This window comes from Diadema antillarum, unplaced genomic scaffold (assembly GCF_040938485.1).
Source record: "Diadema antillarum isolate AM-2024a unplaced genomic scaffold, OU_Dant_1.0 scf00000154, whole genome shotgun sequence".
NCBI lineage: Eukaryota > Metazoa > Echinodermata > Echinoidea > Diadematoida > Diadematidae > Diadema > Diadema antillarum.
In genome coordinates, this window is record NW_027271043.1 from 634,007 (window position 1) to 660,635 (window position 26,629).

The window sequence follows — 26,629 nt, forward strand, 5'->3', positions numbered from 1 at the left end:
CTATACCGTTTTGGTATAGCTATACCGTTCGAGTATACTTTTTTTTTGCGTCTGAATGCCCTGTTAGTGATTTCAGAACCCGTGCCTACACCAGGGAGTCCTACCTCCCTGCCTACACCAAACCTGTCCTTGTGCCAGAGCAAGCCATTTGCCACTGACTTGTCAGCCATACATCACAATCATGAGGTTTGTACAGACCTCTAACTTGGGATGCCTTCAATGAGGAATCTTGGGGTTCACCCTCAACATGATGGAAACTCCACTTCAAGTTCAGTCAGACCATGGAGCTACAATGCGTAGCTCCTTGGTCTGAATTTGCTAAAATGAGATAATAAGACTGACACAAACGGAGCAGTGAACGTTCAATTATAGTCAAACTAACAACAAGAAACTTGTGGAACTCCCTCAGCTTCATGTATTTTCACAAAACAATAATTGATCAAACATTCTTTTAATCATTTAAACAGTCTTGTTTTTTTTCTTAATGGTTTGTTCGTCATTGGTTTGTTTTTGTTTGTTTTTTGCACACTTCTTATCTTGGTCAATACAGACACCCTTAATGATGGCTAATACAAAATACTACATTGAAAATGATGCACTCTTCCATGCAGGCTTTCACTCTGCCAGGTCACATTTTTGATGATGTGTTCACCCACAATGAACCACCTTCTCAATATTCAACAGCTATCACAGCAATTTGACAAAACAGGCATGTCTTGACTAAGAAAAGGTTATAACAAATAATAAAATACATGTCTATAAAAAAACGAGCCATAGAAATCTGGTCCAGCAGACTTCAAAAACTTTGCTACAGAATAAGAGAGTATACTCTCTCACAATGGAGCGAGAGGCTGAGAGAACATCACACTTCCCATTAGTTGGAAGTCATTGACAGGACTTCTGGGCCACGCTGAGTCACGAACGTGAGCCGAAACGAAAGACAGCCCTGCGAAACAGAATCCACACTGAAGCTGGACCCACAATGCAACCCACAGGTACGCCTCTTCCCCAAATATTTTGACACCTTTGTCACACCACCGGTCCCAAGTGCAACCAAAATCTCCAGAGACATTCATTAAACCCATTACCAGTGAACACTCATCGGCCAGGGCTCATAAGACAACAAAATGTGAGTTTTGAAAAGGCCAGGCAGGCCAGGTTTCTCCTTGTGTATTCAATGATTATATATTAAAGCAAAGGGAGGTGCCATTTTCTCACAGCTCTTACAGAGGAGAGAGTGATTACAAAAGGGGAAAAAAGGTATCTTGTAGACCAATGTTAGCTGCGAACAGTTACATTGTAGAATATAAAGTAGGTGCAGAGGCATGGGATACTGATGGTATTCCAACTTTCGCACACCTTGCAAAGTTGTGCAAATAGCAAATTTGTTGCAAAATTCTTGTAGTTGAATATCAGGTACAATCAGTGGAGAACAGCTACTCAGAGACAGTGGCACTGACTGAGCTGCTATTAAACAAATGGGTCACAGTCATATACCATTTTTTTACGTTCAGCTCCTAATACTTTGGTGCCTTGCTCTAACATGCATTGCCATTGGTCTGCGTATGATTGCATGAGGCACATGTCCAGTCTGCAGCCATAAACAGGAAAGGTGACTGCAGCCAGTTTGAGAGAAACCCTCTTCAGAGGCCCAGTGTCACCATACTGGCTAACAAGTGATTATTCCTAGACCCAGAGTACAAGACAACATTACAGCCTAGCTTCAAAATGCACAAACATAAGTTCTTCATCGGCAAACAACTGTTTACTGCACTACATGCCCAGGTGTCGTTCTAACTTTTTACCGGTACATGCACTGTATATTTCAGCTGTCTGGCTCATGCACCACAACCACCACCACCACAACGACAACAAAATGAACAAAACTTCATCATCTACACTGTATCTTTACTAAAAATTGACTATATCCAGGCCCTATCTACATAAATTATAACTAAACATATGGATACTGTATCTTTGTATTTTAAATGTGTGGAGCGGAAGTTTGAAATTTGCCAGATTTTGTTGCAAATGCACAAAAAAAAAAAAAAACTTCTTCAATATGATTATTTTGGCCTACATAGAGAACATGATTTTTAATCTAATATTTTTCAACATGAAAATCGTTGTAGGCCTACATTGTATATGGTAGCAACTTTCCTGACAAATCCTTTTTCTCTGGTTATCTCTGAGAAATGAGATACTATGCAGAGTAACTTTCCTCCAGAAAGGTTTGCTGCAAAGATGAAGTACAACTAATTTCACAGAGACACACGAGGAAAGAAAGGTTGCATTAGCTCAGCAGCTGCACCGAGCATGTCAGATTCAGGTCCTCCTCAATGGCATAAATTATGAGAGTGTGTGGCCTCACCATGCCATCCAGCGAAGACACATTAGCAACTCTTTAGCATCATCAAGCGGATGTTGAAACTACAGTTGAAACTACAGATCACATGTCATGAGATGAAACTGGAGCTTTCTCAAACATGGACATGGACGGCTAGTGTTACCCACAGTTGAAAAAAAAAAGTGATACTGGAAAGACTATCTACAACATCTAGCACAGTGCATTTATAGGGACTTTGACATTTATAAAATACGCATCTTTAGTAGACTCCTAGCATACCTGCCCACTGCAGAATCAGCATACCTGGCCTTTAATGGTGATTTAAGTGAATAAGAATAGGAAAGTACATTTACAGTCGTATCTGTCATGCTATATGAATTCACCTGATTTTTTTTTTCAGTGATTATTTGAACAGTGCCATCACTCGGTAGCAAAAATCTGTCCAGCATATTTTGGCAAACACTGACATGTAGGGCCTATATTTGATCATGGAGCTAGCTCCATGATTTGATCATACTGTATGCACAAATTTGAAAGAACACAGTATGACAACTGATAGGAAAAAGGGGTTAATACTGTTGGGAAGTCTTTGGAATCGAGACCCTTTTGCTTGTCCACATAAAACTTCAATTCAAGCAGAACAGTATACTTGTGGGCCTACACAATGGGTTGACAAATAGTCATGAGAAAATCCCCAGCTACACAGAATTCCATACGATATACACTTATCTGTCACTCTTCCCCCTCACGTATTCTTGTTCCCCACCAATCCCTTCCCATTTCTTTCCTGAGAGCTCTACCCCACCCCCATCCCCCGCCCTGATATGCTGTTTGCATTCTACTAACTGGCAAACATTTGATCATCTCATCCCACTTATGTCCTACCGGAATAAGCACTCCATCAATTGAACTTAGCAGCAGGTTCCACCTCTTTATGTACTTAACACTAAGTAGTGTCTGATGGGTATTGCATTGGGAGGTGTTTCTGTCTCGTTAAGGACAGATCAAGAGAGAATGCAGCTCACAACATGGTAAAATCATTGACTGAAGAATAGAATGTCCTTCACTCTTTTCAAATCATCCACTTAAGTCATATCATTCAATGGAGACCTTTCAGTTCTCCTCCCCCTACCGGTTGGTGCAGGGGCATGACCAGTGCCACCTCCTAATAACCCGTTGAGGGCGAGTCCCGAGTATACTCAGGCAGGTGTCTATGGGAAATGCATGTTGTAGCAAAATCAGTCCATCCTCAAAAGGTTAAAGGCAGTTGTGGATAATGTAAGACATAAATGTTGGTTTTTTTTAAGCCTTTCAAGACCATAATCTCCTAGTGCCATTAACACAGTGTACAAACAGATTGTCAAGGCAATGACAGAGTTAACACAAAGACAGAAGAGGCATATAACTTTGCTTTATGATTGGCTAAAGATGTGTCACCTGTAAGGAGAGGTGTTTCTTTTTGCACTACAACTTTCTCCAGTGATCCTTTAGCATTTTTCATATATTTTGATGCTGCATCACTCATAGATCTCTATAACAGTGCAAGAAAAAATGAGCACGAAGAAAAGGAGACAGATGGATTGGTGTAAAGGAAAGTTAATGATGTGACACAATCACATGGTAGCAAATGCCACTATGCGTTGGCAAGCCTCCGTCCAGCTCCCCCCTTGGGATTCGCAACAAACGCATGCATCGATCAGTTGATTAAATTTATGTTTGGGGGTGGGGGGTAAGGACAAATGCCACCAAGAGCATAATGGTGCGTGCATGGTAAAGCATTCGATGAGCCGAGGCTCCATTCAAGCAAGAATCGCCAAAACCCATTTGATGTGAATACACCCTCAACAGGCCAGTGTTTCACCTCTCGAGGACACAGACAATGAGTGTGGAGTGAATGATCCACTCATTGAAAGGAATCAATCTCATGGCAAGGCCCCTTGATGATAATACAGTGGTGAGCAAACACAAGGAGAGGCAAAAATTGAATCCTTTGTCATCTGTCGGCTCCATCCAGGAGGAAGAAATTTCACAGAACAGTGGTCATTTGGCCATCTTCCGGGAATCACCATGTTTAACATTTAAGCACACTCAACTCCTTCCAGAGGGAGACTTCATCCCGAAGGTTAAACTTGTTTAGAAGGAAAGCAGGTGAAGCTGAACTAACAGGCTAGTGGAAAGTCAAGCAAAGTACATCTATAGGTCAGGTGTTTTCAAATTGATGACTTTGAATGTCAAGAAGCCATCTCACAGGTCATCTGATCCTGAGCAATATGATTCTCATATCATTTAATGGTCACTACATGTGTTTTCCTGCACATATTTAAATACAAAGACGCCAACCCCAGCATCTCCCTCCTGTAACCCCTCGGCAGGAACTAGAAACTCTGAACACAAGAATATGCACACAATATTATGTGTGTGTGGTGCAAATGACAGGCGCAAACTGCACTGGCTCATCCAGGGTCCACTTAAAGAACAGTGGATGCTTTAAGGTTATACGAGTGTAGATGCCCTCTTGTGCTATCTTAGCCTTTGCAACTGATTGACAAATTGCCCTACATCGACATAAATAAGCACTGAATTGGTCAGTGTTTTAGTAGTAGCCATGATAAACAAGAGACCCGCGGGTCTAGCGCTCACCTGAGTATCGCAAGTTCACCTTTCACGCAGTCACTAACCTAAATTATTCACAGCTCTACCAAAATTTGACCAGGCATTCTCAAGTAGAAGATGAAAATGTACAATAAAGGCCCAATTTTTTTTTAAGATTCCTTAATTTGGGGGGATTGGGGCCCCCTGGGGCCCTCTGGGTGGGGCATGGTGCCCATTTTGATAAATTGAGATCCTGACCCCCTAGGGATGCTACCTGCCAAGTTTGACAAAAATCCATCATGAGGTTTTCAGGAAGAAGATGAAAATGTACAATTCAGGCCCCCATTTGGACCCTTCCAACCACCCCCCCCCCCCCCTACCCAAGAGGGGCACCCCTGGATCTCCTATGAACAAACTTGAAACTACAGTCATTAATGTACTCACTCATAGTATTATCTCAGCTCTATAACTTCTGATTCTAGAGAAGATTAATAAAGATTCCTTCATTTGGGGGGTTTGGGACCCTGGGGGCCCCCTGGGTGGGGCATGGTGCCCATTTTAACAAATTGAGATCCTAACCCCCTAGGGATGCTACCTGCCAAGTTTGGTGAAAATGGGTCATGGGGTTCTCAAGAAGATGATAAAAATGTACAATTTAGGCCCCATTAGGACCCCTCCTCACCCCCTCCCCTGGGTCCCAAGGGGGGCACCCCTGATTCTGCCATTAACAAACTTGAAACTACAGTCATCAATGTACTAACTCATAGTATTAACTAAGCACTATCACTTCTGGTTCTAGAGAAGAAGATTTTTGCAGAATCCTTAATTTTGGGGGGCTTGGGCCCCCTGAGGGCCCCCTGGGTGGGGCATGGTGCCCATTTTAACAAATTGAGTTCCTAACCCCCTAGGGATGCTACCTGCCAAGTTTGGTGAAAATGGGTCATGGGGTTCTCAAGAAGAAGATGAAAATGTACAATTTAGGCCCCATTAGAACCCTTCCCCACCCCCCTCCCCTGGGTCCCAAGGGGGGCACCCCTGATTCTGCCATGAACAAACTTGAAACTACAGTCATCAATGTACTAACTCATAGTATTAACTTAGCTCTATCACTTCTGGTTCTAGAGAAGAAGATTTTTACAGATTCCTTAATTTTGGGGGGTTTGGGCCCCCCTGGGGGCCCCCTGGGTGGGGCATGGTGCCCATTTTAACAAATTGAGTTCCTAACCCCCTAGGGATGCTACCTGCCAAGTTTGATGAAAATCGGTCTTGGGGTTTTCAAGAAGAAGATGAAAATGTAAAAAGTTTACGCACGACGCACGACGGACGACGGACGACGCACGACGGACGACGGACGACGCACGACGCACGACGCACGACGCACGACGCACGACGGACGCCGGACGAAGGGCGATCGCAATAGCTCACTTGAGCCTTTGGCTCAGGTGAGCTAAAAATCATGGGCGTACATACTCGAGCAGGATTTGAATCTACGACCTCCTGATCATCGGACAGGCGTCATCTCCACTAGACCACCGAGCTTTCGCCCGAAAGCAAGTGTTGGTTCTAATCCTTATAGCATGCAGCGGGTACTGCTTAGCCTTATTCATGTTTTTTGACACATGTATAAATGACAGAACTAAATTTGGGCTGGAGAATATATGACTTTAAATGCAGGAGACACAGGCAGGAGACAGTCAAGTTGTAATGCAGATCAGTTTGTACTCATTACGTGCTGGAGAGCAACATAAACAATTTGCCAAGTTCCTTTTGAAGACCCTTTTTTCTTCTTTTCTTTTTCAGTAACACGAAGCCAATTCACACAGAAACAACAATCACACTCTGCATCAATTCACCTAAAAATAGTCAATCGAGAAATTGAAATGGATATACGGGACTCAGAATGACAAAAACCTAACAACTCCCTTCTCGGCACGTCAATGCAAACCATGTTTCAGTTTCTAGCCATGAACTGAATCTAAAGCTTTGCCCTACCACTAGCCCCCAGTCTGAATACATCATAACCATAATCACTTGAGAACCAGAATGCTGGTAACCTGGATCATACTTTGATGGTTTGGCTTGCTGGCTGGCTCCCTTCCGCTGATGGTATCACACACATGTGATATTCTGAGCCAATATTTCCTATACTTATCACAATGAAAGAGGAGGACACTTTACAGAAATGATGTATGGCATTAACTTATGAACTGCCTCAAAGTCCTTGAAACTCTGAATGAAAGATGTTAACTTTGGAGACAGAAAGAAAGGGAGGGGGGAGACAATATCCTCCACACTGATCAATTCTAAAAGGAATTTGCAATATACAGTCTGTTGTTCAAGTGTTGACCTATGGATTAGGGTGTTTACAATTGCTCTATGCTGAACATAAGCTACCAATAAGATTCAAGGTTTCAAAAAATTCAGCGGGGCATAAATATTTCTGTCTCTCCCCAAAGTCCCTCAAGTTGCCGAGGGGCAACACAAATCAGGTATTGTGTACAGCACTTGTGCACACACACTCGAATCAAAGAAAGAAATACAGCTCCCCGCATTACGCTCTGACAAATCCACAAACCCAGAGAGAGAGAGAGAATGAACAAACTGTACAGAGCAGCCAGCCAGCCAGCCAGCATACACATTTGTTTGTCCATGCCGAGACATTTGGAAATCCACTCTACAGACCAAAGAATCCCATTACACCTTCCACCTTGAAATTATGACCTTTTATATTCAGATGATGAGCAGAGAGAGAGATGATTAGGGAGATCTAGCATGTGGTTTAATAGCGAGAAGCAAGGTGGTATTCAAACCACATCCTTAGCCTATAATCTAGGAGGAGGATGCAGCTATGGTCTTTACTGTCACACTAAATGTCTGATGCAGCGAGACTATTGACTACAAACAGTGGATACATGCTTTAGTCGTTGTTTATTTATTATTGACTACGAATCGGTGGCAGTTTTTCATGACAAGTGGAAATAGGTGGTACAAACAAAGTAGATGCTTCCACAGTTCGCAGTCTCACAGCTTCAGACATGTCGCTTAGCAAAGACAATAGTCTCACCCCATCAGACGTTCAGCCAAGACAATACATGTAGCTGCATCCTTTGCTAAGATTATGGGATACCACACCCTTAAAAGTACATGGACTACACAATTTCCTTTGGATGGGGGAAGATTCATCATATTTGAATCCAAACAAGATAGTGTTGATCAAAGAGTGCTCTTGAAAAATGGGTGAGTGCTCTTGTCAAAAAAACAAACAAACAATAATTGGACTTAAAGCAAAATCCCTAATTAAGAAGTGCAGTATTTATGAAATTCTTCCATCGATATGTTTTCATTGCAACTGATTTACAAATTGCCCTACATCAACATAGGCCTAAATATTATTTGTTATTTACAATTTGTCAATCAGTTGCAAGGTGCAGTATTTTTAACAAAGGATAAACAGTAATCTTCAGAGGTGAATAAAACTCAATATCATCAGAAAAACATATTATATTATCAGAATGCTGATTAAGCATATTCTGAAAACATTTAGAATTTGTTCTAGTCCCACATTCTGTTCATATGTTTCTGCATGTACATTATCTCTAGCATGCTAGATAAATGTGATCTTCATTTCAAAGAATGATTAAAGCATTGTGTAAAAGTGAATGGCATACTTTTAATTGATAAATATCAAACAAATATGCCAACTAACCTGGAAATGCTCATTTGCTACCAATGCTACAAAATGTGGGGTAGCACGGTCACATTACCCAGGCTATTCTTGCTTTCATATCAAATACTAAATTTCAAACTGACAATGTGCACTTTCTATTCTATTTCTGTAAACATCATTCTGTGCACTGTGCAAGGGGTACAAGAGACAGTACACTTCTCAGGGAAATGTAGCGGTCACTGATACAGCACTCAACATTGATACGCCAAATGGTGTACGAGTCCCATACTAAAGGTACATGATGTAGTACACACTGATAATGGACCCATTACTGTGATTCACTAGTCATTGCCTCCTTTCTCCTATGATGTACACGAAAGTAGTGGATTTAATAGGTAATTGTCTTCCTCCTACCCCCCCCCCTCATCATGATAGTCTCACTTCCAGAACTTTCATAATGTCATTTCATCCTCATATTCCTAGTATATTATTGCTGCAATTTAAGCAAGAAAACTGTAAACATAGAATATTTTGCAGCATACATGTACAATAGTTGTAGATTGTCATGGATTTCATACTCGACCTAAATATCACAATAATAGTCACACGCACATTCTACTATATGACATTTTATACAGTGCTACTCATTTTCGTGAAATTATACAAATGTGAAGTTCACTGGAACTGGCCAAGCACAAACAATTGAAGCACACAAATGTTTCCATTCTTACAGGAGCCTGTCTCATGGAAAAATGTGTCGAACATGAAGAGATGTGTGGCCAGATAAAGTCTTCTTTAAAAGCTCATTCAAGGCTCTAATTAACACTATGCCACCTGTTGTTTGCCTTTCATATCATTTGCTTGATAATTCTTTGGCAGCAGCTCCTATCAACTTGATGAGAAGGCTAACAGCATGCTCGGTCTGATGAAGACACACCTAATGTCATACAAGCAGGAGTCCCCACATCTTTCACAGATAACAATGATTTGGGGATATCTTTAATCACCTATGTACAATATACACACACACACACACATTTGCCAAAACATTCATTACGCACACAACCACTGCTGTACACTGGATGAATTACACGCTTATTTTTACAAAGTCTTCAAAATGTTCAGTTTCTACATTTAACACTTTCAAATTTATTAGTTCTGGAAATAATGCCTTGAGGAATCACTCAGATTCTACAACAAATCTAATTTTCTTTCTTCTTGTTGTTGTTGTTAGATTCTGCTAGCAAATATAGACGAGAGCTTTAATCTACTTTTATAATCCAGCCTTGGTCTTGATTTGATTTTTTTTTTTTTTTTGCTGAAAACCCATCAAGAAAGATGCATCACAACATGTAATCATTTTTTTTCTCGTTTGAGGGTAAATAGGCAAGGTGTAGAGTTCACGGTCAAAATGCTAATCAGATTTCAGCAGGCAATTCTCAGCCACAATGCCCCCATCCCTCCATACTAATCACTTTGGCGTAGACATGTCATTACCAGGTGCGGATTGACTTGCTTTCATCTCCCAGATTGATTCCATATTTTATTGGCTGACAAGTTTTCTGGTACAATGGCTACATGACGGGTTGTTCATGGGGTCCCTTGTTCTGTTTGTCTGTGAGTCATCTCGCCCTTAAATCGGTTTGATTCACCATGAAGGCAATTTCCAAGATTTAGGGGTACACATTATTATTTTCCAATGCATTTCACAAGAGACAGAGAGAGAGAGAAAAAAAAAAACAGACACCTTTTGGTATAATAGTATGAGCCATCATTACTCAGTTTCAAGCATAGTGGTATCAAGGTTGCTCTGTTTAGACACCACATTTGATAGCAAACTAAAAACCTAATTCACATAAATATCTAAACCTAATCCGGATGTACAATATGTAATCACACAAGTGCATCCTGTGTGCCTTGCAGAATCCTACATTTGTGAAAGCGGGCTAGCTGAAAGTCTCCGCCCTTTGCCTCTGGGCATTATATTTGATATCAGTTTTTGACACTGTTTGTGTGTGTTGTTGTTGGAGGTGGTGGTGAGAATGGTGTTTGTTAATTTGAATATCAGACCATTTCAGTGATATCATATGGGCATATTAAAATCCTCCTCCCCCCACCCCCACCCACATATTCACTGCAGCAAATTTTCAGAAAAAGGTTTCTCGTGCTTTTTAAACAAAAAAAAAAGTCATTTTATGTAGGGTTTTGTGTCAATCATGCTAATGATATCATTTTGGAAAACAAAGCACTCATGCTCTATTGTATTATTGTAGTTGAAACATTAAACAGTAATGCACATTTCAGTCTATCTTTATAGTATCTCCCTTATTGGCCAAAAAAAAAAAAAAAGAACTCAAAATTTTTCCTGCCTGGCATCTTTGTCTGAGTATCCCCCAGTCCATATATTCATAAAAATTAGCATTAGATTTGAAATACCTTCCCACCAGCATGGGGCTGGGGTGATATTTCAAAGCTACTAATCGCACCTCATCACTCACTCATGCTTAACAAAAATGTAGTCTGACTGCAAGGCTCAACAAATAATTGCAAAGAATAAGTCAATATTACATCGTGGCAAATTGTAGTGTAGGCCTTATTATTCATGGATTTTTTTTCTCTGTGCCACTTTTTGAAAATGAAAATTCAGGCACATTATTACAGATCTAAATTAGATTAACATCTGGAAAATTAAGACTTCGGCACACATGTATATATATACCAGTCCTCTCTGAAAATGTGTGGATGTCAGACATTGCGATACAGCACAATTCTAGATATTAACCCATTGAGGACGGGCTGATTTTGCAAAAACACGCAATTCCCATAGGTCCCTGCCTGAGTATTCTTGGGACTCGTCCTCAACTGGTTAAATGTTAGCATGTAGAATGTAGTGCTAATGATAATTGCAAGTGGACTACTACAGGCATGGAGGACGCATCTGAAAGAAGACAACTGTATTGTTGTACACTCCCCTCCCCCCCCCCCAAAAAAAAAAAAGGACAAATATGTGAGGGCATGTATCTTTTGCAAGGACGTACTGAATGGCATGGCACGTCTCACTAAAGCATGCCTGCACAGTGCAGACACAATGCATAGCACTTAACATGAATTCTGCACCTTCTGATCAATGCCAGAACTATGACTTATGAGCACCATTAGCAATGGGGGACTAAAGAGTCTCCACCGAATCTGCATCAATAAAAAATGCATTATTCACCTGGGGGAAAAGGGGGCTACACTTTACACAGACCCAGCTCACACTCTTGTCAGCTAGCAGAACACATTAATTAGCAATGGGGAAGTAGGCCTACATTGTAGTCACAGGGTAAGCCATAGTACTACTGACCATGACACCTGTAGATAAATTATACACTATTGAGTTTCTCTAGCACTGCTAAAGAGTACTCAATCTGACAAAAAGAACCGAAATAACCAGATACGTAAAATTTATATCAATAACTATCAAATGACTAAAATGCCACTTTTACTGCCACATTTCATCAACTGAAAGAGCCTGCTAACAGAACAGAAACTAATTGTATTGGAGACTATGCCTGCTTGAATGTAAGCTAATGTAATCACTGTTTAGTCACCATTTGCATGGGCCTACACGTTTGATCCTTGCACAATCTTTGTCAGAGACAAGTCATTTTTGAGCTCTCTATGATACTCCACTGGCTCACTACCTTCACATAATATCATAGGTCTAGGCCTATATGCTGTTTTCAGCAGCTGTTTTTGCTACATATACCTCATCATAAGAAAGGAAGGATTATGTGACACTATTTTCACAGACACTCCCACAAATAAGGGCATCAAAAGCCCCGACCCCCTCCTTACCTGTACCAGTCGAGTCCATTTTCGAAATAGCGGTCGAAAAAGTGCACCTCCTTCTTGGCAACCACCACATTTGGATGCAGCGAGATGAAATCCAGGAGAGCTCTGGTGCCCCCCTTCTTCACACCTATGATGATGGCTTGAGGAAACTTCTTGCTCGGCTTGCTTGTCTGTCCAGGAACACACACAGTAAAAACAGATTTCAGTTTTTAAACGCAAGGAAGATTTCCTCCCACATCTCATCTCTGAATAAGTTGGCATGGGTTATGTACAAACATGCATGGGGTGATTTTCATCGTAGAGGTGTCATAAAATGTCCTTTAGCTGTGAGACAAAAGATTCTGCAAAAACATTTTGGTTCTTACCGTCTTTTTTCCAGTCGTTTTGAATCCAAAAAAACCCTACATACAAGTTGTGTCCATCTGGGGACGACCTCTGAACCCTACAGACTTGAATTTCTCCACAGAACCATCAATCTCTCCATCAATCACAGCAGAAAATCACCAATTGCTGGCAATACCAATCACAGCGCTCTAGTAACAGACTTTCCTTTATGTTCACACACACCCATCCACCCACCCACACACACACAGGTCACACAGGTCAAACGATATTGTGAAATTCATAACTGCAAGGGAAAAGATGAGATTGTCTCATGGCATACACAGTATGAATCCAGCATAATTATTTATCAACTCTGTGTGTGTAGTGTACAAAATAGTCTAAAAGGAGGCTTTGAACTTTGTGCAGAATATCATTCAAAAATTTAGCTTCAAACCAAAGCACAATTCTTCCATGCCTGCAAAACTCTTGATCATTGCTCCAAATTGTAGGCTCACACATATATGCATAAGAAATGAAAGAAATAACACTATGATAACTATTTCAATTGTGCAATGCTGAAAATGCAAATTATCAGCCAAAAAGGTTCAGAGGAAGTCCACAATCTCGGAGCTTACCCAATTGCAGGTGCTATATAATTTTTTTTTATTACCAAAATTGAATAACTCACAAATCGCGCCATCGCAATATCCATTATTTTTCGTGCCAGAGTGAATGTCATGCAGATTACGATTAGGCCTACAAGAGCATGATTGATCATTACGTAACATTCTACCTCCCAACAATGCTGAAGGGGAGGGTCCTTCTAGAATAAAAGTTGTGTAACTGTGATTGAAATCATTCTGCATTTTTTATCTCAAAATACTCCAAAACAACTCATCATCCTGGCAAATTGTGTCAGCCAGGTAAGTTTCTTGGTAGACCCTTTGAATGTATTGCAAGCGAGATCCAAATGGTGGAAAATAAATTTTGAGCCCTTCTGAGAACTATGTTTTTGCTCTATTAAATCATTAACATGGTCTGAATAAAGTATCTTTGCTTATTTGGGTTAGAAAATATTTGAGTCTACCCAGTCAATTTTTATCAGTCAGAACTAGAAGCCTATTTGCCCCTCTTCCTGAAAAAAAAAAAATGATAGCAGAATATATAAATTATATGAAAAAACAACCATAGATGTTTCAGACATAAGTCAAAGTACTGCCACTGCTTCAAACAATCTTGGGCGACTTTGCTTACAAAAGGCATGTTTACTGTCTTGAGCATACAAGGAGATGGTATGCATGAATATAACTTCATAACAATGTACTTGGGGAGCTTTTCATGAAGAGTTTTGCCAGACAAATTTGCTCTCATCCAATCAGATGCAAGGATTTACGTAGCTTATAACAGTTTGTCAGAAAAAAAAAAAACTGACAAAACGCTTCATGAAATGCTCCCCCTTCCCCCATCCCCTTACAGTCTGCCTCTGAAGAAAACTAGTTTCCTTGTTTTGTTTATAATAATAATGATAATTAGACAAATTTGTATAGCGCAGCTACTATGTAAATATACTCTACTGCGCTGTGATGTAACAGCGCTCCTGACATTGTTACTGATTAGACACACGAAAAATAGATAACAAATTAATCAAAGGCTTCTGAAAAAAGGTAAGTCTTCAATAAAGATTTGAAGACAGCAAGTGATGAGGCCTTCCTCATTTTCTCAGGTAATTTATTCCAAAGTTTTGGAGCAGCACAGCTAAAAGCACAATCCCCCAAAGTTACTTTCGTTTTTAAGTGAGGTTGCTTTAGAAGCAACTTATCCTGTGTACTTAAATTACGTAAATTATGAGAATATGAATGTGATTTCATTGATATCAATTCTGATAGATAACCAGGTGCTTGACCATGCAGTACTTTATAAACAAGTAACAAAATTTTAGATACAATTCTCTGCCTTACTGGCAACCAATGTAACTTTATCTTTGTTTGTTTTCAGTTTCTGTTTTGTTTCTTGGTCTAATGACCACAGGTTTGATGAATCATCAGGCATTCAGGCAGGACTGAAACTTTTACTAATGACAGCTATGGACAAAGGAACAGAAGACCAAGCCTCCCTTCACAATGACGTGCGCTACCCTCCTATTCAGACAGCTGCAAGGCACTGTAAAGCACTGTGAGATACTTTGCACATGCATGTAAACATCTTTGAGTTGCATTTTGTTTTGCTATTTTCAGTCAGCAGGTTCACATGAAATACTGCTACAAAGGCACACACTTTGTCTAACAAACTGTGTGTTTACATGACAGACTCCAGCAATTCCACATCCAGGGTCAAGAATGGACAAACCTTCAATCTGCAGTGCCCTTTGTTTTTATTTGTAATCCTTCACAATTTATGTGTGGTTCATAGATCACTATATCATCTTAAAGGGCTGGTATAGTATTGGTTAAGATGAGAATTGGGCTTTTAACTTTTTGCCAGATACCAAGAAACCACCTATGAAACAGTACAGGCTATACCATTCTAAGAGGAATTCAAAGTTGTTTGATGAAAATCGGTTTTGGAATTGCTGAGACATCCAAAAACAAAGTAAAACAAAGCGATCATAATAAAAGGTGGGGCCCACCTTTTATTAGGTTTGCTCTGTTTTGGATAACTCAGCCATTTCAAAACCAGTTTTCATAAATGTTGAATTCCTCTAGAAATTAGGCCTACATGTTCTTTCAGATATCATAAAGGGTTTCTCATTATCTCATCAAAAAAAAAAATGTTAGAAACCTGAAGATAGGTCTCAACCAAAACTATAAAATCCCTTCAAGCAATAGGATATGAGATGGAGACTAGTCATGATAATGTAAAGATGGTAGTGTCACTATATTCAGTGGCTCACAGACAATTGTTTGTTTTCCTGTGTCATAGCTGTTCTGAAAAAGTGATCTTTGGCAGTGCATACAATAACCTTCCTAAACAAAACCTCATGAACACTGCTACTATAAGATTGATCATGAAAGGGAAATATCAATTCATGATACTTTTATAACAAATACTAATTTTGAATTGTCATATATTTCTTCAACAATTGGTCTAAATTTGCAGACTTTCATTCATGCAAGGACTTGTATGAAAGTTTTAAAATGAAAACATTTTCTGGCACATTATTCTCTATTATGTAAATTTGCACAATTACACTTTTCAGAAAATCAAGCAACATGAATAATTAAGACAAAACAACCAATATTTCAAATCAATTCTGGGAATTATGTTGGGTGTTTTCCAGGTATAAATCCCTTTTTTACACACTCTAATAGTAAAAAAATGTTGCCCATTTAAGCGTACAAATGCATTTACTGTATACAATAAACATGATAGTTTTAGATTTTTGGAAACTTAATTATTCATCAAATTAACATACTTTTCAGGTACAATGTAGGCCTACAAGACACACCACATCTAGATGGTTGATGGATGATACTTGAGAGTGTACTGAAGTACTGTACACCTCAATGCCAAAAACTTGAACCTCAAGCAGCTTCAATACATTGTATATCATAGGATTGAGGGAGAGTCTGAATCAATAATTCCATTCTCTCCTAATGAATGCAATAATGTCCTTGACAGTGTAATGATAGGCTTATACTCTGCCATGGAGGTCCCATTAGGCCATCAAAGGAGGCCCATTAAAGTGCGTAATGAATCCCCAGGCAATGCAAAGGGATTATTACCCCTGAGAGGAGAGGGGAAAGGGGATAATTGGGAAGCATATAAAAGGCACTACCAACCCCTTTGTCTATCTATCAAGGCAAGGCTCATGATTGATCCTTGAGATCATTTCAAATCAATCAAACCTCATTACAAGGCATTCTCTACTGCATGCCCTGTGCAAAGTAACCAGTATCAAAGCTGGATTAGGATCATTAGGGAAATCCGTCCTCTAATGGTTTTGAGATGTTCAATGATACCTTTTCTGCTGCTGGATACAATAGATACCATGGGTTGCTGAATCACTTTGAAAAAAAAATGTCTGTCCGTAATACTGACAAAAAAGGTTCATGAAAAATTTCACATGTCAGGGATCTTTTGCTTCTAGTTGATATCGCATTAGAGTCATTGAAATCACATTTACTGGACTCCAGAAATACTGGTATGCAGTAATTGTGGGTTGCAATAAATGCTTGCATGTGAAAGGTGCGCCTATTTCATGCTTGTTTTAGTCCATGGACTAAATCTAAATCATGCAGTGTATTAGATTTTCAATACTGGTACCTTTTAGAATCCCTGGTGTCCTTCTTTAATTTGGTAGGAAAGGCGTACAGGCCATAGTGATTCTGATTGCTTTTTTTCCAGCCCAGCAACTTAGGGAAGCACATCACAGGAAGCCTGACTTGTTGTACTGCAAATGCCGAATGAATAATAATAATGATAATTATGACAATCAACAACCCTCACCTCGCTCTGTTGATGATTGTCACTGACAGCATCACTGTTAGAGCGGCCCTGCTCCCCAACCTTCTGGCTCTTCTGGCCTTTCATTCCCTCCTCCGGGAGGGGGATGCGGTGGATCTTCCTGGAGGAATCTTTGCGCTGGTCTCCCGCCTCACCATCCATCCCACCGGCCCCTGCTTCGTCCCCGGCACCTCCTCCTCTCGGGAACGAGTCCACATTCAGGCCCTGAACGTCAGAGTCGGCTGGCGAGTGCTTGGTCATATTAACTGATATGGCAAAGTATGCAATGGAGCAGATTGCAACGGCAGCCAGGATCCGGCGACGGAACCGCCAGCAAAATGTCCGAACCTCCCTCATCGTTTTATTTGTGGAGACACCTCATTCACAGGAACCAGCTGTGGGGAAGAAGATGAGATCATGTAAAATATATGACAGTGTGATAATCAGTTCAGATTTAAATTTGAAACAGGTGCATCAAAACTAACATGACAAATGCAGCAGAGTCAGGTCATAGTTCATGAAAATATGAGGAAGTATGGCAATTATGGATGTGATACCACCAAAAAACAGCTAAATTTACAGGCTCTGTATACCATGCAATTCAAAATAACTTTGCAATCCTCTGACTTGAGCAATTGAACCAGGTAAGGCTGGGGGTAATCAATGCTCCTAAAGTGTACCATACTGTACATTGTAATACGATGAGGCAAAAGTGGGCCACTTCCTGATGTGCTCCAGAAGTGTATCATAAGGCTGCATTCACATAGAAGTATTCGGTATTCGGTATTCGGTATTCGGTATTCGCTATTCGGGCACCGAATACACCATCACCCGCACCGTAAACTCACCATCCCATGCAGTGAGGATTTCTTCCTCCTACATCCCAGCAAATCTTATTAACAGTTTCTAAACTGCATCAAAATGTCAGTCTACATGCTTATTTTTGCTAAAGGGCAAATCCAGACCAAAATTGTCATTATTCAATAAACGAGAGACGGTATACGCTGCAAGAAAATCGAACAAGCTCAATTCCCACTTTGCTATACTTTTCGCAGCTATTCGTACTTTCAAATAGTGCCCTCCTATGTGAAACGGTGTGAGGAAATCCTATCGTCGATTCAAGCTATTCGCCTGCCCTCGAAAAACGAGCCCGAATACCCGAATAGTATACTTCTAAGTGAACGCAGCCTAACGGTACTAAAAATTGGCATGAGAAGAAGTGTGTAACATGCACAGGTGTACATCACAATGCAAAGAGTTCTTCTTTGTTTGAGACATAATATAACTTGTAAGTAGCTTCAGCGCCCCAGGTGAATGACCCTGTTGCTACAAAATGTGTGACCATCTCTAAAAATAACTCATGAGGTACACATTCTCCCCAAAGCGCTCGAATGCTCCAAATCTGGCACAGTACGATACAGTTTGCTTTGGTTCACTTTTGAGTGCTCAAATGGGGCCGAAGGTGGAGACAGGCCGTAGTGAGGCTGGAAGCACATACGTATTACCAAGGATCTTACAGTCCTTTCAAATTTTCATGTATTCTGCCACATTTTGTTATACCCCCATTTCACAGAGATTTTCTCTCATCGGTCACTCATCAGAAGCTAAGTTTAGCGCTTCTGGCCACCCATCGAAGTGTATCAGACCGCAGTCCGATAAATCCAACTTGTGTGCATAGGCGACTATCAGGTCAGTGACAAACATGTCGGGTGGTGATCTAATGAGGCAAGATCGTCCAATGAGGATCACACGCAACATGTCCGACAGACTGACACTCACCCGATACTCGACCAACCAAGTCAGATTCAACAGACTGCGATCCAATACACTTCGGTGGGTGGCTGGAAGCAACAATCTTTGCTTTCGATGAGTGACCGATGAGAAAAAATATCTGTGGAATGGGGGTATAATGGTAAATGCAGCAAGCCAGGATGTATGGTAGCCATTTTGTCACATTCAATCACAATACCATCCTGGTATGTGACAGTTTCAGGCCTGGCACACTACAGCACATCGCATTTCTACTACAGTCTGACACTGTATGTACGGTACCATCGGGGAGGGATATAAAAGCCGAGCTGGGCAGGGAAACTTCATGCAAGTCTCAACACTAGACAATACACTACTGCATTTACAATACAAAGAGAGAAGATCAAACTGTGAAGAAAGGAGACCAAACTAGATGTATGCATGCCTCCATAGAAACCAAGACATAAAGAAGGCTCCCTTGTAAAAAATGCATACATACATGTTAAACAACTGTAGACCGATAAATCTCCTTGTTGTTCGATGGCCTATTGTTAACTGTACGGTCAGTACTATAAATATGGCTGGCCCCCCACTACATGTCTACAGACAGATATCATCTTTCCTTCACTCTGCTGTGCAGACTGTATGATCTATTTGAGCACAAGCGAGTTCAGCGGTTTGAACAGGGCTACTTGTACATTGTGTACAGCAAGCAGAGTTTGAAGGCCGTAATACCAGATAAAGCATGCAAAATGGTATACAAAGAACACAACATTGGTGAGCTTATGCATGTATACCAATTTTTGTGATCGCTTATGACTATACCGGAAAAAGGGAAATTCTAGTGTTTCCAACTTGCTGTCGTGTGGCAAGTAATTGTGTGCACAGCAGAGTTAGTTGAATGGAAGATATCTGTATGCTATGAGGGGCCGACCTACCGAATGAGAAGCAGATTTATTGGTCTGGAGTTGGATCTGGCATTTACACTTGCCAGCAAACAGGCAAACACAAAATCTTATTCATCTTGGGCATTCAAATGTTCTTTGCCTCAAAGAGGTCTGAGGATACACTGATTACAATTGACTGCCTGTTGTTGTTTATTGTTAATTGCTTGGGAGGCCTTCTTTTTATATTGTGTACACAAACACACTCCTACGCTACCCTGTGTTGATGGTTTATCTGTAGGTAACTGCAGCAGCGACCCCATACGGACAAATACGTACCGTAAAGCGTTACTGTGTTACAGCGCCCCGCGACGGGGTTAAGCTGTAGGAAGCCTTGACAGAATGTGAAAAACATGTCAGACCTTGCTCAGAACATGAAAAATGAGAGGGACCCAATAAAATTGTGATAAACAAACTGTAAACTTGCCAGCGTGCAATTTGGATCAGTGACAGTGTCAGTGGTAGACCAATCCACAGAGCAGAGTACCTTTTTGTTTCTATTTATCACTGTTCTATTTAGTGGTGTGTGGTTTCTGTTTGTTTGTTGTTATTGTTTTAGTTGTTTATTTTTGTTTTTTAAGAGGAAAAAACCAAACCCTAATTTACTGGTACCCCCCCCCCCCCCCCCCATCACCTGCCCATTGGCTTTGCATTACTAAGCTTAGCCTAGGCCGTTCCCCTCTTCTTGGCATCATGACAAAATTCCACAGGGTTCTATATAATTTACGGACACTTACAGTACTTACATGCCCACTTCATAAATTACACCACCAAAATATGAGAAGGTGACCCCTGATCATTCACTTGATGTTATCTAGCACTGCACTGCCCAATGCACTGTCCCTGCTTGCAACATTCCGAGGTGTATGCGGCCTGCGGCTGTCGTCTGGCTATGGCTGACATACGGAAGGGTCCGCATCTGTAATTCCAATCGCCCGGCTGGCTGCGGGTGCCGACGGGTCCGGGGGGGAATCCGAAACGGGCCCGATCAACCACCTCTGAACCGTTCGGTGGTAGGAGCTCAGCTAGGTGAGCATGACAGTCTCCTTTAGCATTGCCTGCTAAATTTTACACGCGACGACAGGGTGATGACATTGACCAGTATATGCCCACATCCAATGCACAATTTATCTGTATTTTAATCCTCTCCACAACGGTACTTTCCAGATGATTTTCCGGTATATTGACGTTGCAGCCAAGCCTCGCTTGTTTACTCGCGATCGTCGATTACACACACAATACATGTACCATGTACATCTTGCAAGCAAGGCAAGGGACGTACACACAGCTCAAACACAGGGTCGGTCCCTGCTCAATGCCCTTCGTTTGAGAACGTACATGTACTGTTGTACCTGCTGTGACAAGCTATGGAAGTGCGGTGTAGAATTGAATGGTGAAGAGCGAAAAACGGCTGACCTGGATGCATGATGGCGCTACAGAGCATCGAAAGTCCGGTCTCTTTAACTCGGACTCAACTTTGTCCGCACCCGAGAAGACGCACGTGTGTTAGTCATGAAGACAAAAAGGTCCATTCATAATTCAATTCAATCCTAAGGTATGCACATGATACCGACTTCCAGATGGCAACTTTTTATTTCCATATGCAGGACTCTGTGAATTAAAAGAAAAAAGAAAGGAAAAAGAATTCTTCCTCGTAGATGAAATAACACAATTATTGTAGGCGAGTTTTTGTTTTTTAATCTATTCCTCGGGTCAATTTTTTTCAGTAGCCATTATAGTAGAGGCTACTATGTAATCCCGTGAGATTTTCGTGCCAAAATTGATTTTTTTCGCTAACTTTGTCAATTTGGGGGTGCTGAATCCAAAAAACTTTGGTTCCATTTTTTCTGACCACGTCTTCAGCCGCCATTTTGAATTTCAAAATGGCCGCCCTTGCAGACTGTATTTTGACTCATATTTCATAGAGTGAGCATAGTAGAAGCTTAAAATTTGGTGCAAAATGCATGGGTGTGATGTCAGACACTCTGATAAATCTCTGTCTGATATTGTGGATTGTTTTGATACAATTTGTAGGCTGCCATTTTGAATTTCAAAATGGCTGCCATAGCAAGCTGTATTTTTACCCATATCTCATAAAGTGAGCATTGTAGAAACCTCAAACTTGGTGCAAAATGCATCGTTATAATGTCAAGCACTCTGATATATCATTTTCTGATATTGTGGATTGCTTTGTAGAGTTTGTAAGCCGCCATCTTGAAATTCAAAATGGCCGCCATAGCGTTTTTACCCATATCTGTTTGCAATTATTGTAGAAGCATCAAATTTTTAAGAATGCACATGCTTGTGGTGTTCAATGGTCCAGCACAGCTGTTTCCTAATTGTGGATCATTAGATAGACCACCATGTTGAAATTCAAAATGGCCGCCATAGAAAACATAATTATAATACTGTGGTAAGCGCCTTAGATGAATGTGCCAAAATTGTCCTAGTTAGACTGAATTTATTTCAAGTTCACGCAGAATGACAGCCATCTCTCTATTTAAAATGGCCGCCATAAATTCAAAATGTAAGGATGAGGTTCTAATTACGTCATCAAGAGATGCTGAGGGGCAAGAACTGCGTAAGGGGGGAGGGGGCATACCACTGTCCGATAGTGTGGGCAAGCGTGTAAGCGTTACATCCCATAAAGCCAGGCGGGTATGCGGTTTGCAAACTGCGCGCTAAAACGGTTCGTTTTTGCCTCTCAGGCAACACGTTATTTTGCGTTGTGGAACCTCGTTAATGATTATATTTAATCCCAATCAATGAATATTTGTATAAAAGCAAGCATTGATGCAATTGAAGGTGATCTTAAAAAACTTGATGCTGCCTCAAGAGAATGAAGACAAACGAGGAAAAGTCTCGCAACGGCAAGAAATGCTATGGTCACCCTACCAGGCATCCCATTTACAAGCTTGTTTGTTGGCCATAAACTGAAACACTTAAGGTTTGATAGATATAATTATTTCTGGAATAACACAGAATGAAGAAGGAATAAGTAGGCTTTTTCTGATTGCCCTTGAGTGGGTCATCTTCAATTATCAAGACTTCCAAGATGCTTATTGCTGTACAGCCAATTATTCTAAAACTACAAAGGAGTAATGATAGCTCAGTTCTGTGGCGCTTGCATCTATCAGAATTTCTCCACAACTTAGAAGATCATCACACGAGGGTAATGTAAGAAATTGACACTGCCTTGAAGCTGATAAATGTGGTGTTTGGCAGTCAGGTATCAGAAACATTCAAGGGAGATACTCTAGAAAGAGATGAAAAGGGCAGTTTTAATGTTTTGTACTAAGAATTTGTATCTGCGAGAATTAGAATATATTAATCTCTGGAATATTGTGAGAAAGGCCAGACATTGAACTCGTGCGAAAAAAAAAAAACACCACGTAAGACTGGATCCAAAGTCATTAAGCTTAAGGAATCGCAAATTCTTCATAACATTTCTACTGGTTCTACAGCCTGATACATGTAGACCTGTCATTATTCGGTCATTGCTGAACGATACAATTATTGAAAGGTATAAGTTCTAAGCAATTCCACAATCACTCTTCATCTCATTGTTTTATGGCCTTCTCCTCATTCTCCCTATTAAAGGTTCATTTTTCCTACCCATGAATGCCTTAGAAACTCACAAAACTGAGCCGAATAATAAGCCTGAAAGTTGAAATACTGACACAGAGACCATGGAAAGAAAAAAAAAAGAGTTCATCAAAGATGCCATGGGAGTTACTGTCACCCGTCACTCACAAGAGATAGCCTCATTCCATTGTATGTATTAGAGCAACGAGAAAATCAGAGATATTGATGATTATTACGTAGACTCTAACATTTCAATTATCCTGATGGATCTTGTAGGTTTGCTTCACTTACTGCATTGCATGTTGTCTGCTCCATCACTGGAAAAGGAAATGATAAAGGTACAATTGACAATTTTGAGAGATTATGCTCTGCAGTTTGTTGCGAAAAAACAGGAACAGGTAAAGGTCTGCATTTTAATGCCTTTCATGGTGCTGGTTGAAGTTGAAAATTTGAGGATGTCTCCAAGAGCAGATGGACCAAGAAGTATCTAAACCTTGAATCATGCAGAATGTGCTATGACATAGTCCGTGCCTTCCAGAAGTTTGGCGTGGATGACTTCAACCAGGACAATTTCCGGCTTTACCCTCTATAGAGACTTGACGATATAACCAGAGAACGAACCTCGTAAACTCTCACAACCTAATTTGTGCCTCTAATACATATGAATATGATATATTAGATTGTAGATATTTCGAAAGGGTATGCATAAACTGTTCAATTATTATAAAATGCTTCGAACTTCCTGCATCAACGGTAGCCACAGAATTCATTATCATGCTCAAAAGCAAGAAATGCAAAAGTCATTATTTCTGGAAGAATTTAGAACTAATTCTCCCCTGTGTACAGCTTTAGAGTGCTGTTTTTAAACATATGTGCAGGGAATGAGCCTAGAAAACATTTAATTATCTAAGTGACTATCCCATGAATTGTTAGAGTATATAGGGCTAATATTGTAAGTTCTTACAACCAAATCGTCTAAATGGGGCATTATTTAGTCAGTCAGACACAGTTATAGAGAGTTTTTTTTTTGAAAGTCATTTGTTTTTAATATCAAAATCACATGATTTCCCATTCACAAATTTTACCCAAATGCTATGCTTTTAAAGGAATGTTTCACATGGCAGCATTTTTGCATTTCAACACAACAGTATACCTACAGGACAGGAAACACTTGAAGTGATTGACTTATACATGAATGTTTCACCATGCTTGGGTTTGCAGTTTAACGATCTTACAGCACCAAATATGGTCGAAATACATCTTGAATTTCAAGAGTGGCGACCAATACAAATAATCCATTGTTACAGAATGTATAGGCCCTATGTGTGTGTGTGTTTAAAGAATGTACACTGTAAGCCACTATAAACATTGATATGTCTAAAAGTTGCTTGTAACCAGAGATATTAGCTGAAAAGCAGCCAATTTGAATTCTAAGAAGGCAGCCTTGAAAGTTAGGCCTATCTGCAATTTTAGGGAGGGGAAAAGTGCATCTGAATGAAGCCCGGTTTATGCTCGAAATGTGAACTGTCTGTATTGCGTACAACATGAGATATGGGTCAAAATATACATTCTGGTATGGCGGCCATTTTGAATTTCAAGATGGCCACCTTTAATATCAAAATGAGCCATCGTTCAATCAGAAAAAGATGTTTCAGAATGTCTGACAACATACGCATGCTCTCTGCAACAAATTAGAACCTTACACAATGCATACGATATGAGATACCGGTCCAATTACATTTGTTACGGTAGCCATTTTGAATTTCAAGATGGCCGCTAAGGAAAATGATCCATCATTAAATAAATAAATGTACATATTAGCATGACTGACATCATAAGCATGCTTTTTGCCCCAAATTTATACTCTACATAGTGCTTACAACCTGAGATATGGGTAAAAATATGTTTAGCTATGGCGGCCATTTTGAATTTCAAGATGGCTGCCTAAAAAATGTATCAAAGCTATCTACAATATTAGAAAATGGTGTATCAGAATGTCTGACATCACAAACATGCTTTTTGCATCAAATCTGAACCTTCTATGATGCTCACATTATGCAAATTGGGTCAAAATACAGTTTGCTATGGCGGCCATTTTGAAATTCAAAATGGCGACTGAAGACGTGGTCGGAAAAAATGGAACCAAAGTTTTTTGGATTCAGCACCCCCAAATTGACCAAGTTAGCTAAAAAAATCAATTTTGGCACGAAAATCTCACGGGACCCAATATTTCGACATAGTAGACTGTACTATTATCATTTGGTATGAGAACAAATGACATTCAATTGCCACCATCAGTAAGACTTTTAGCAAAAGTTTGTGTTGAGTGTTCATTGTTTTTCATTTATTACATGTGGATTTCTTCATACAAGGGCAGACAATGCCAATGAAAAGAAAAACGTAGCCAAAATGTAAGCAAAATTGTTAAAGTTAAAGATGAACATTTGAATATCCGCAAAGTTTTCTTTTTTTCACTTGGGTTATGCCTCGATAAGAGAACATCATAATAATCATGCAAAGATAAGGTTTTCATTGTCCTTAAGATATAGTTTGAATTTGAGTTGGGAATATTCTCTTCCTTCAGCTCTTTTTCATTCCTTCTCCTTCTATTCTTTTTCCAACCTTGGTGGCTTTAATCTCTGACGATCGAGCATTGATTGAATTTGGGCAAGATAAAACATACACACAGGAAGGTATGTTACAGTGATGCAATTTTTACCAGCATCTTTGATTTATTAATGTGTTATTTATTGTCATTCTTATCAGTATATATAGATACTGAGAGAAGAAGATACGCCACAATTATAGGAGAATACCATGCAGGTTGCCATTTTAAACATAGCCAAATAAATTTTATGAACACTTTCCTCTCACATCTGGGCATCGTTTTCATAGAGATGGATAGTAAAATGCTAACATGTAAGTACTACATACACAAATACATACATACATGCACTTGCACATAATTATGATACATTGTACTATGTGGTGCTGCCAGTTTGGCTTTATTAATGTGTCATTTTGGTTTGGCTTGCTACCACGGATCATGTGGCAACTGCAGGTGTACGAGGTGGCAGTGTCCAGGGTTGAGAGGATGCAGCAGAAGATGAACTCATACTACCGGAAGTGGTTAGGCGTTCC

General features: G+C 40.2%; 1 protein-coding gene across 1 annotated transcript in view; it reads right to left on the reverse strand.

Annotated features, from left to right (window-relative positions):
- LOC139722008 (heparan sulfate glucosamine 3-O-sulfotransferase 6-like) overlaps positions 1 to 21,196 on the reverse strand; it is a 66,926-nt gene extending 45,730 nt beyond the window's left edge. The window contains exons 1-3 of the mRNA XM_071633336.1: positions 20,641 to 21,196; positions 17,214 to 17,605; positions 12,447 to 12,613 (exon numbers count right to left, since the gene is read on the reverse strand). Coding sequence (XP_071489437.1) covers positions 12,447 to 12,613; positions 17,214 to 17,567 — 521 coding nt within the window. The 5' untranslated portion in view covers positions 17,568 to 17,605; positions 20,641 to 21,196. The remainder of the gene's footprint in view (positions 1 to 12,446; positions 12,614 to 17,213; positions 17,606 to 20,640) is intronic.
- Positions 21,197 to 26,629: the final 5,433 nt, after the last annotated feature.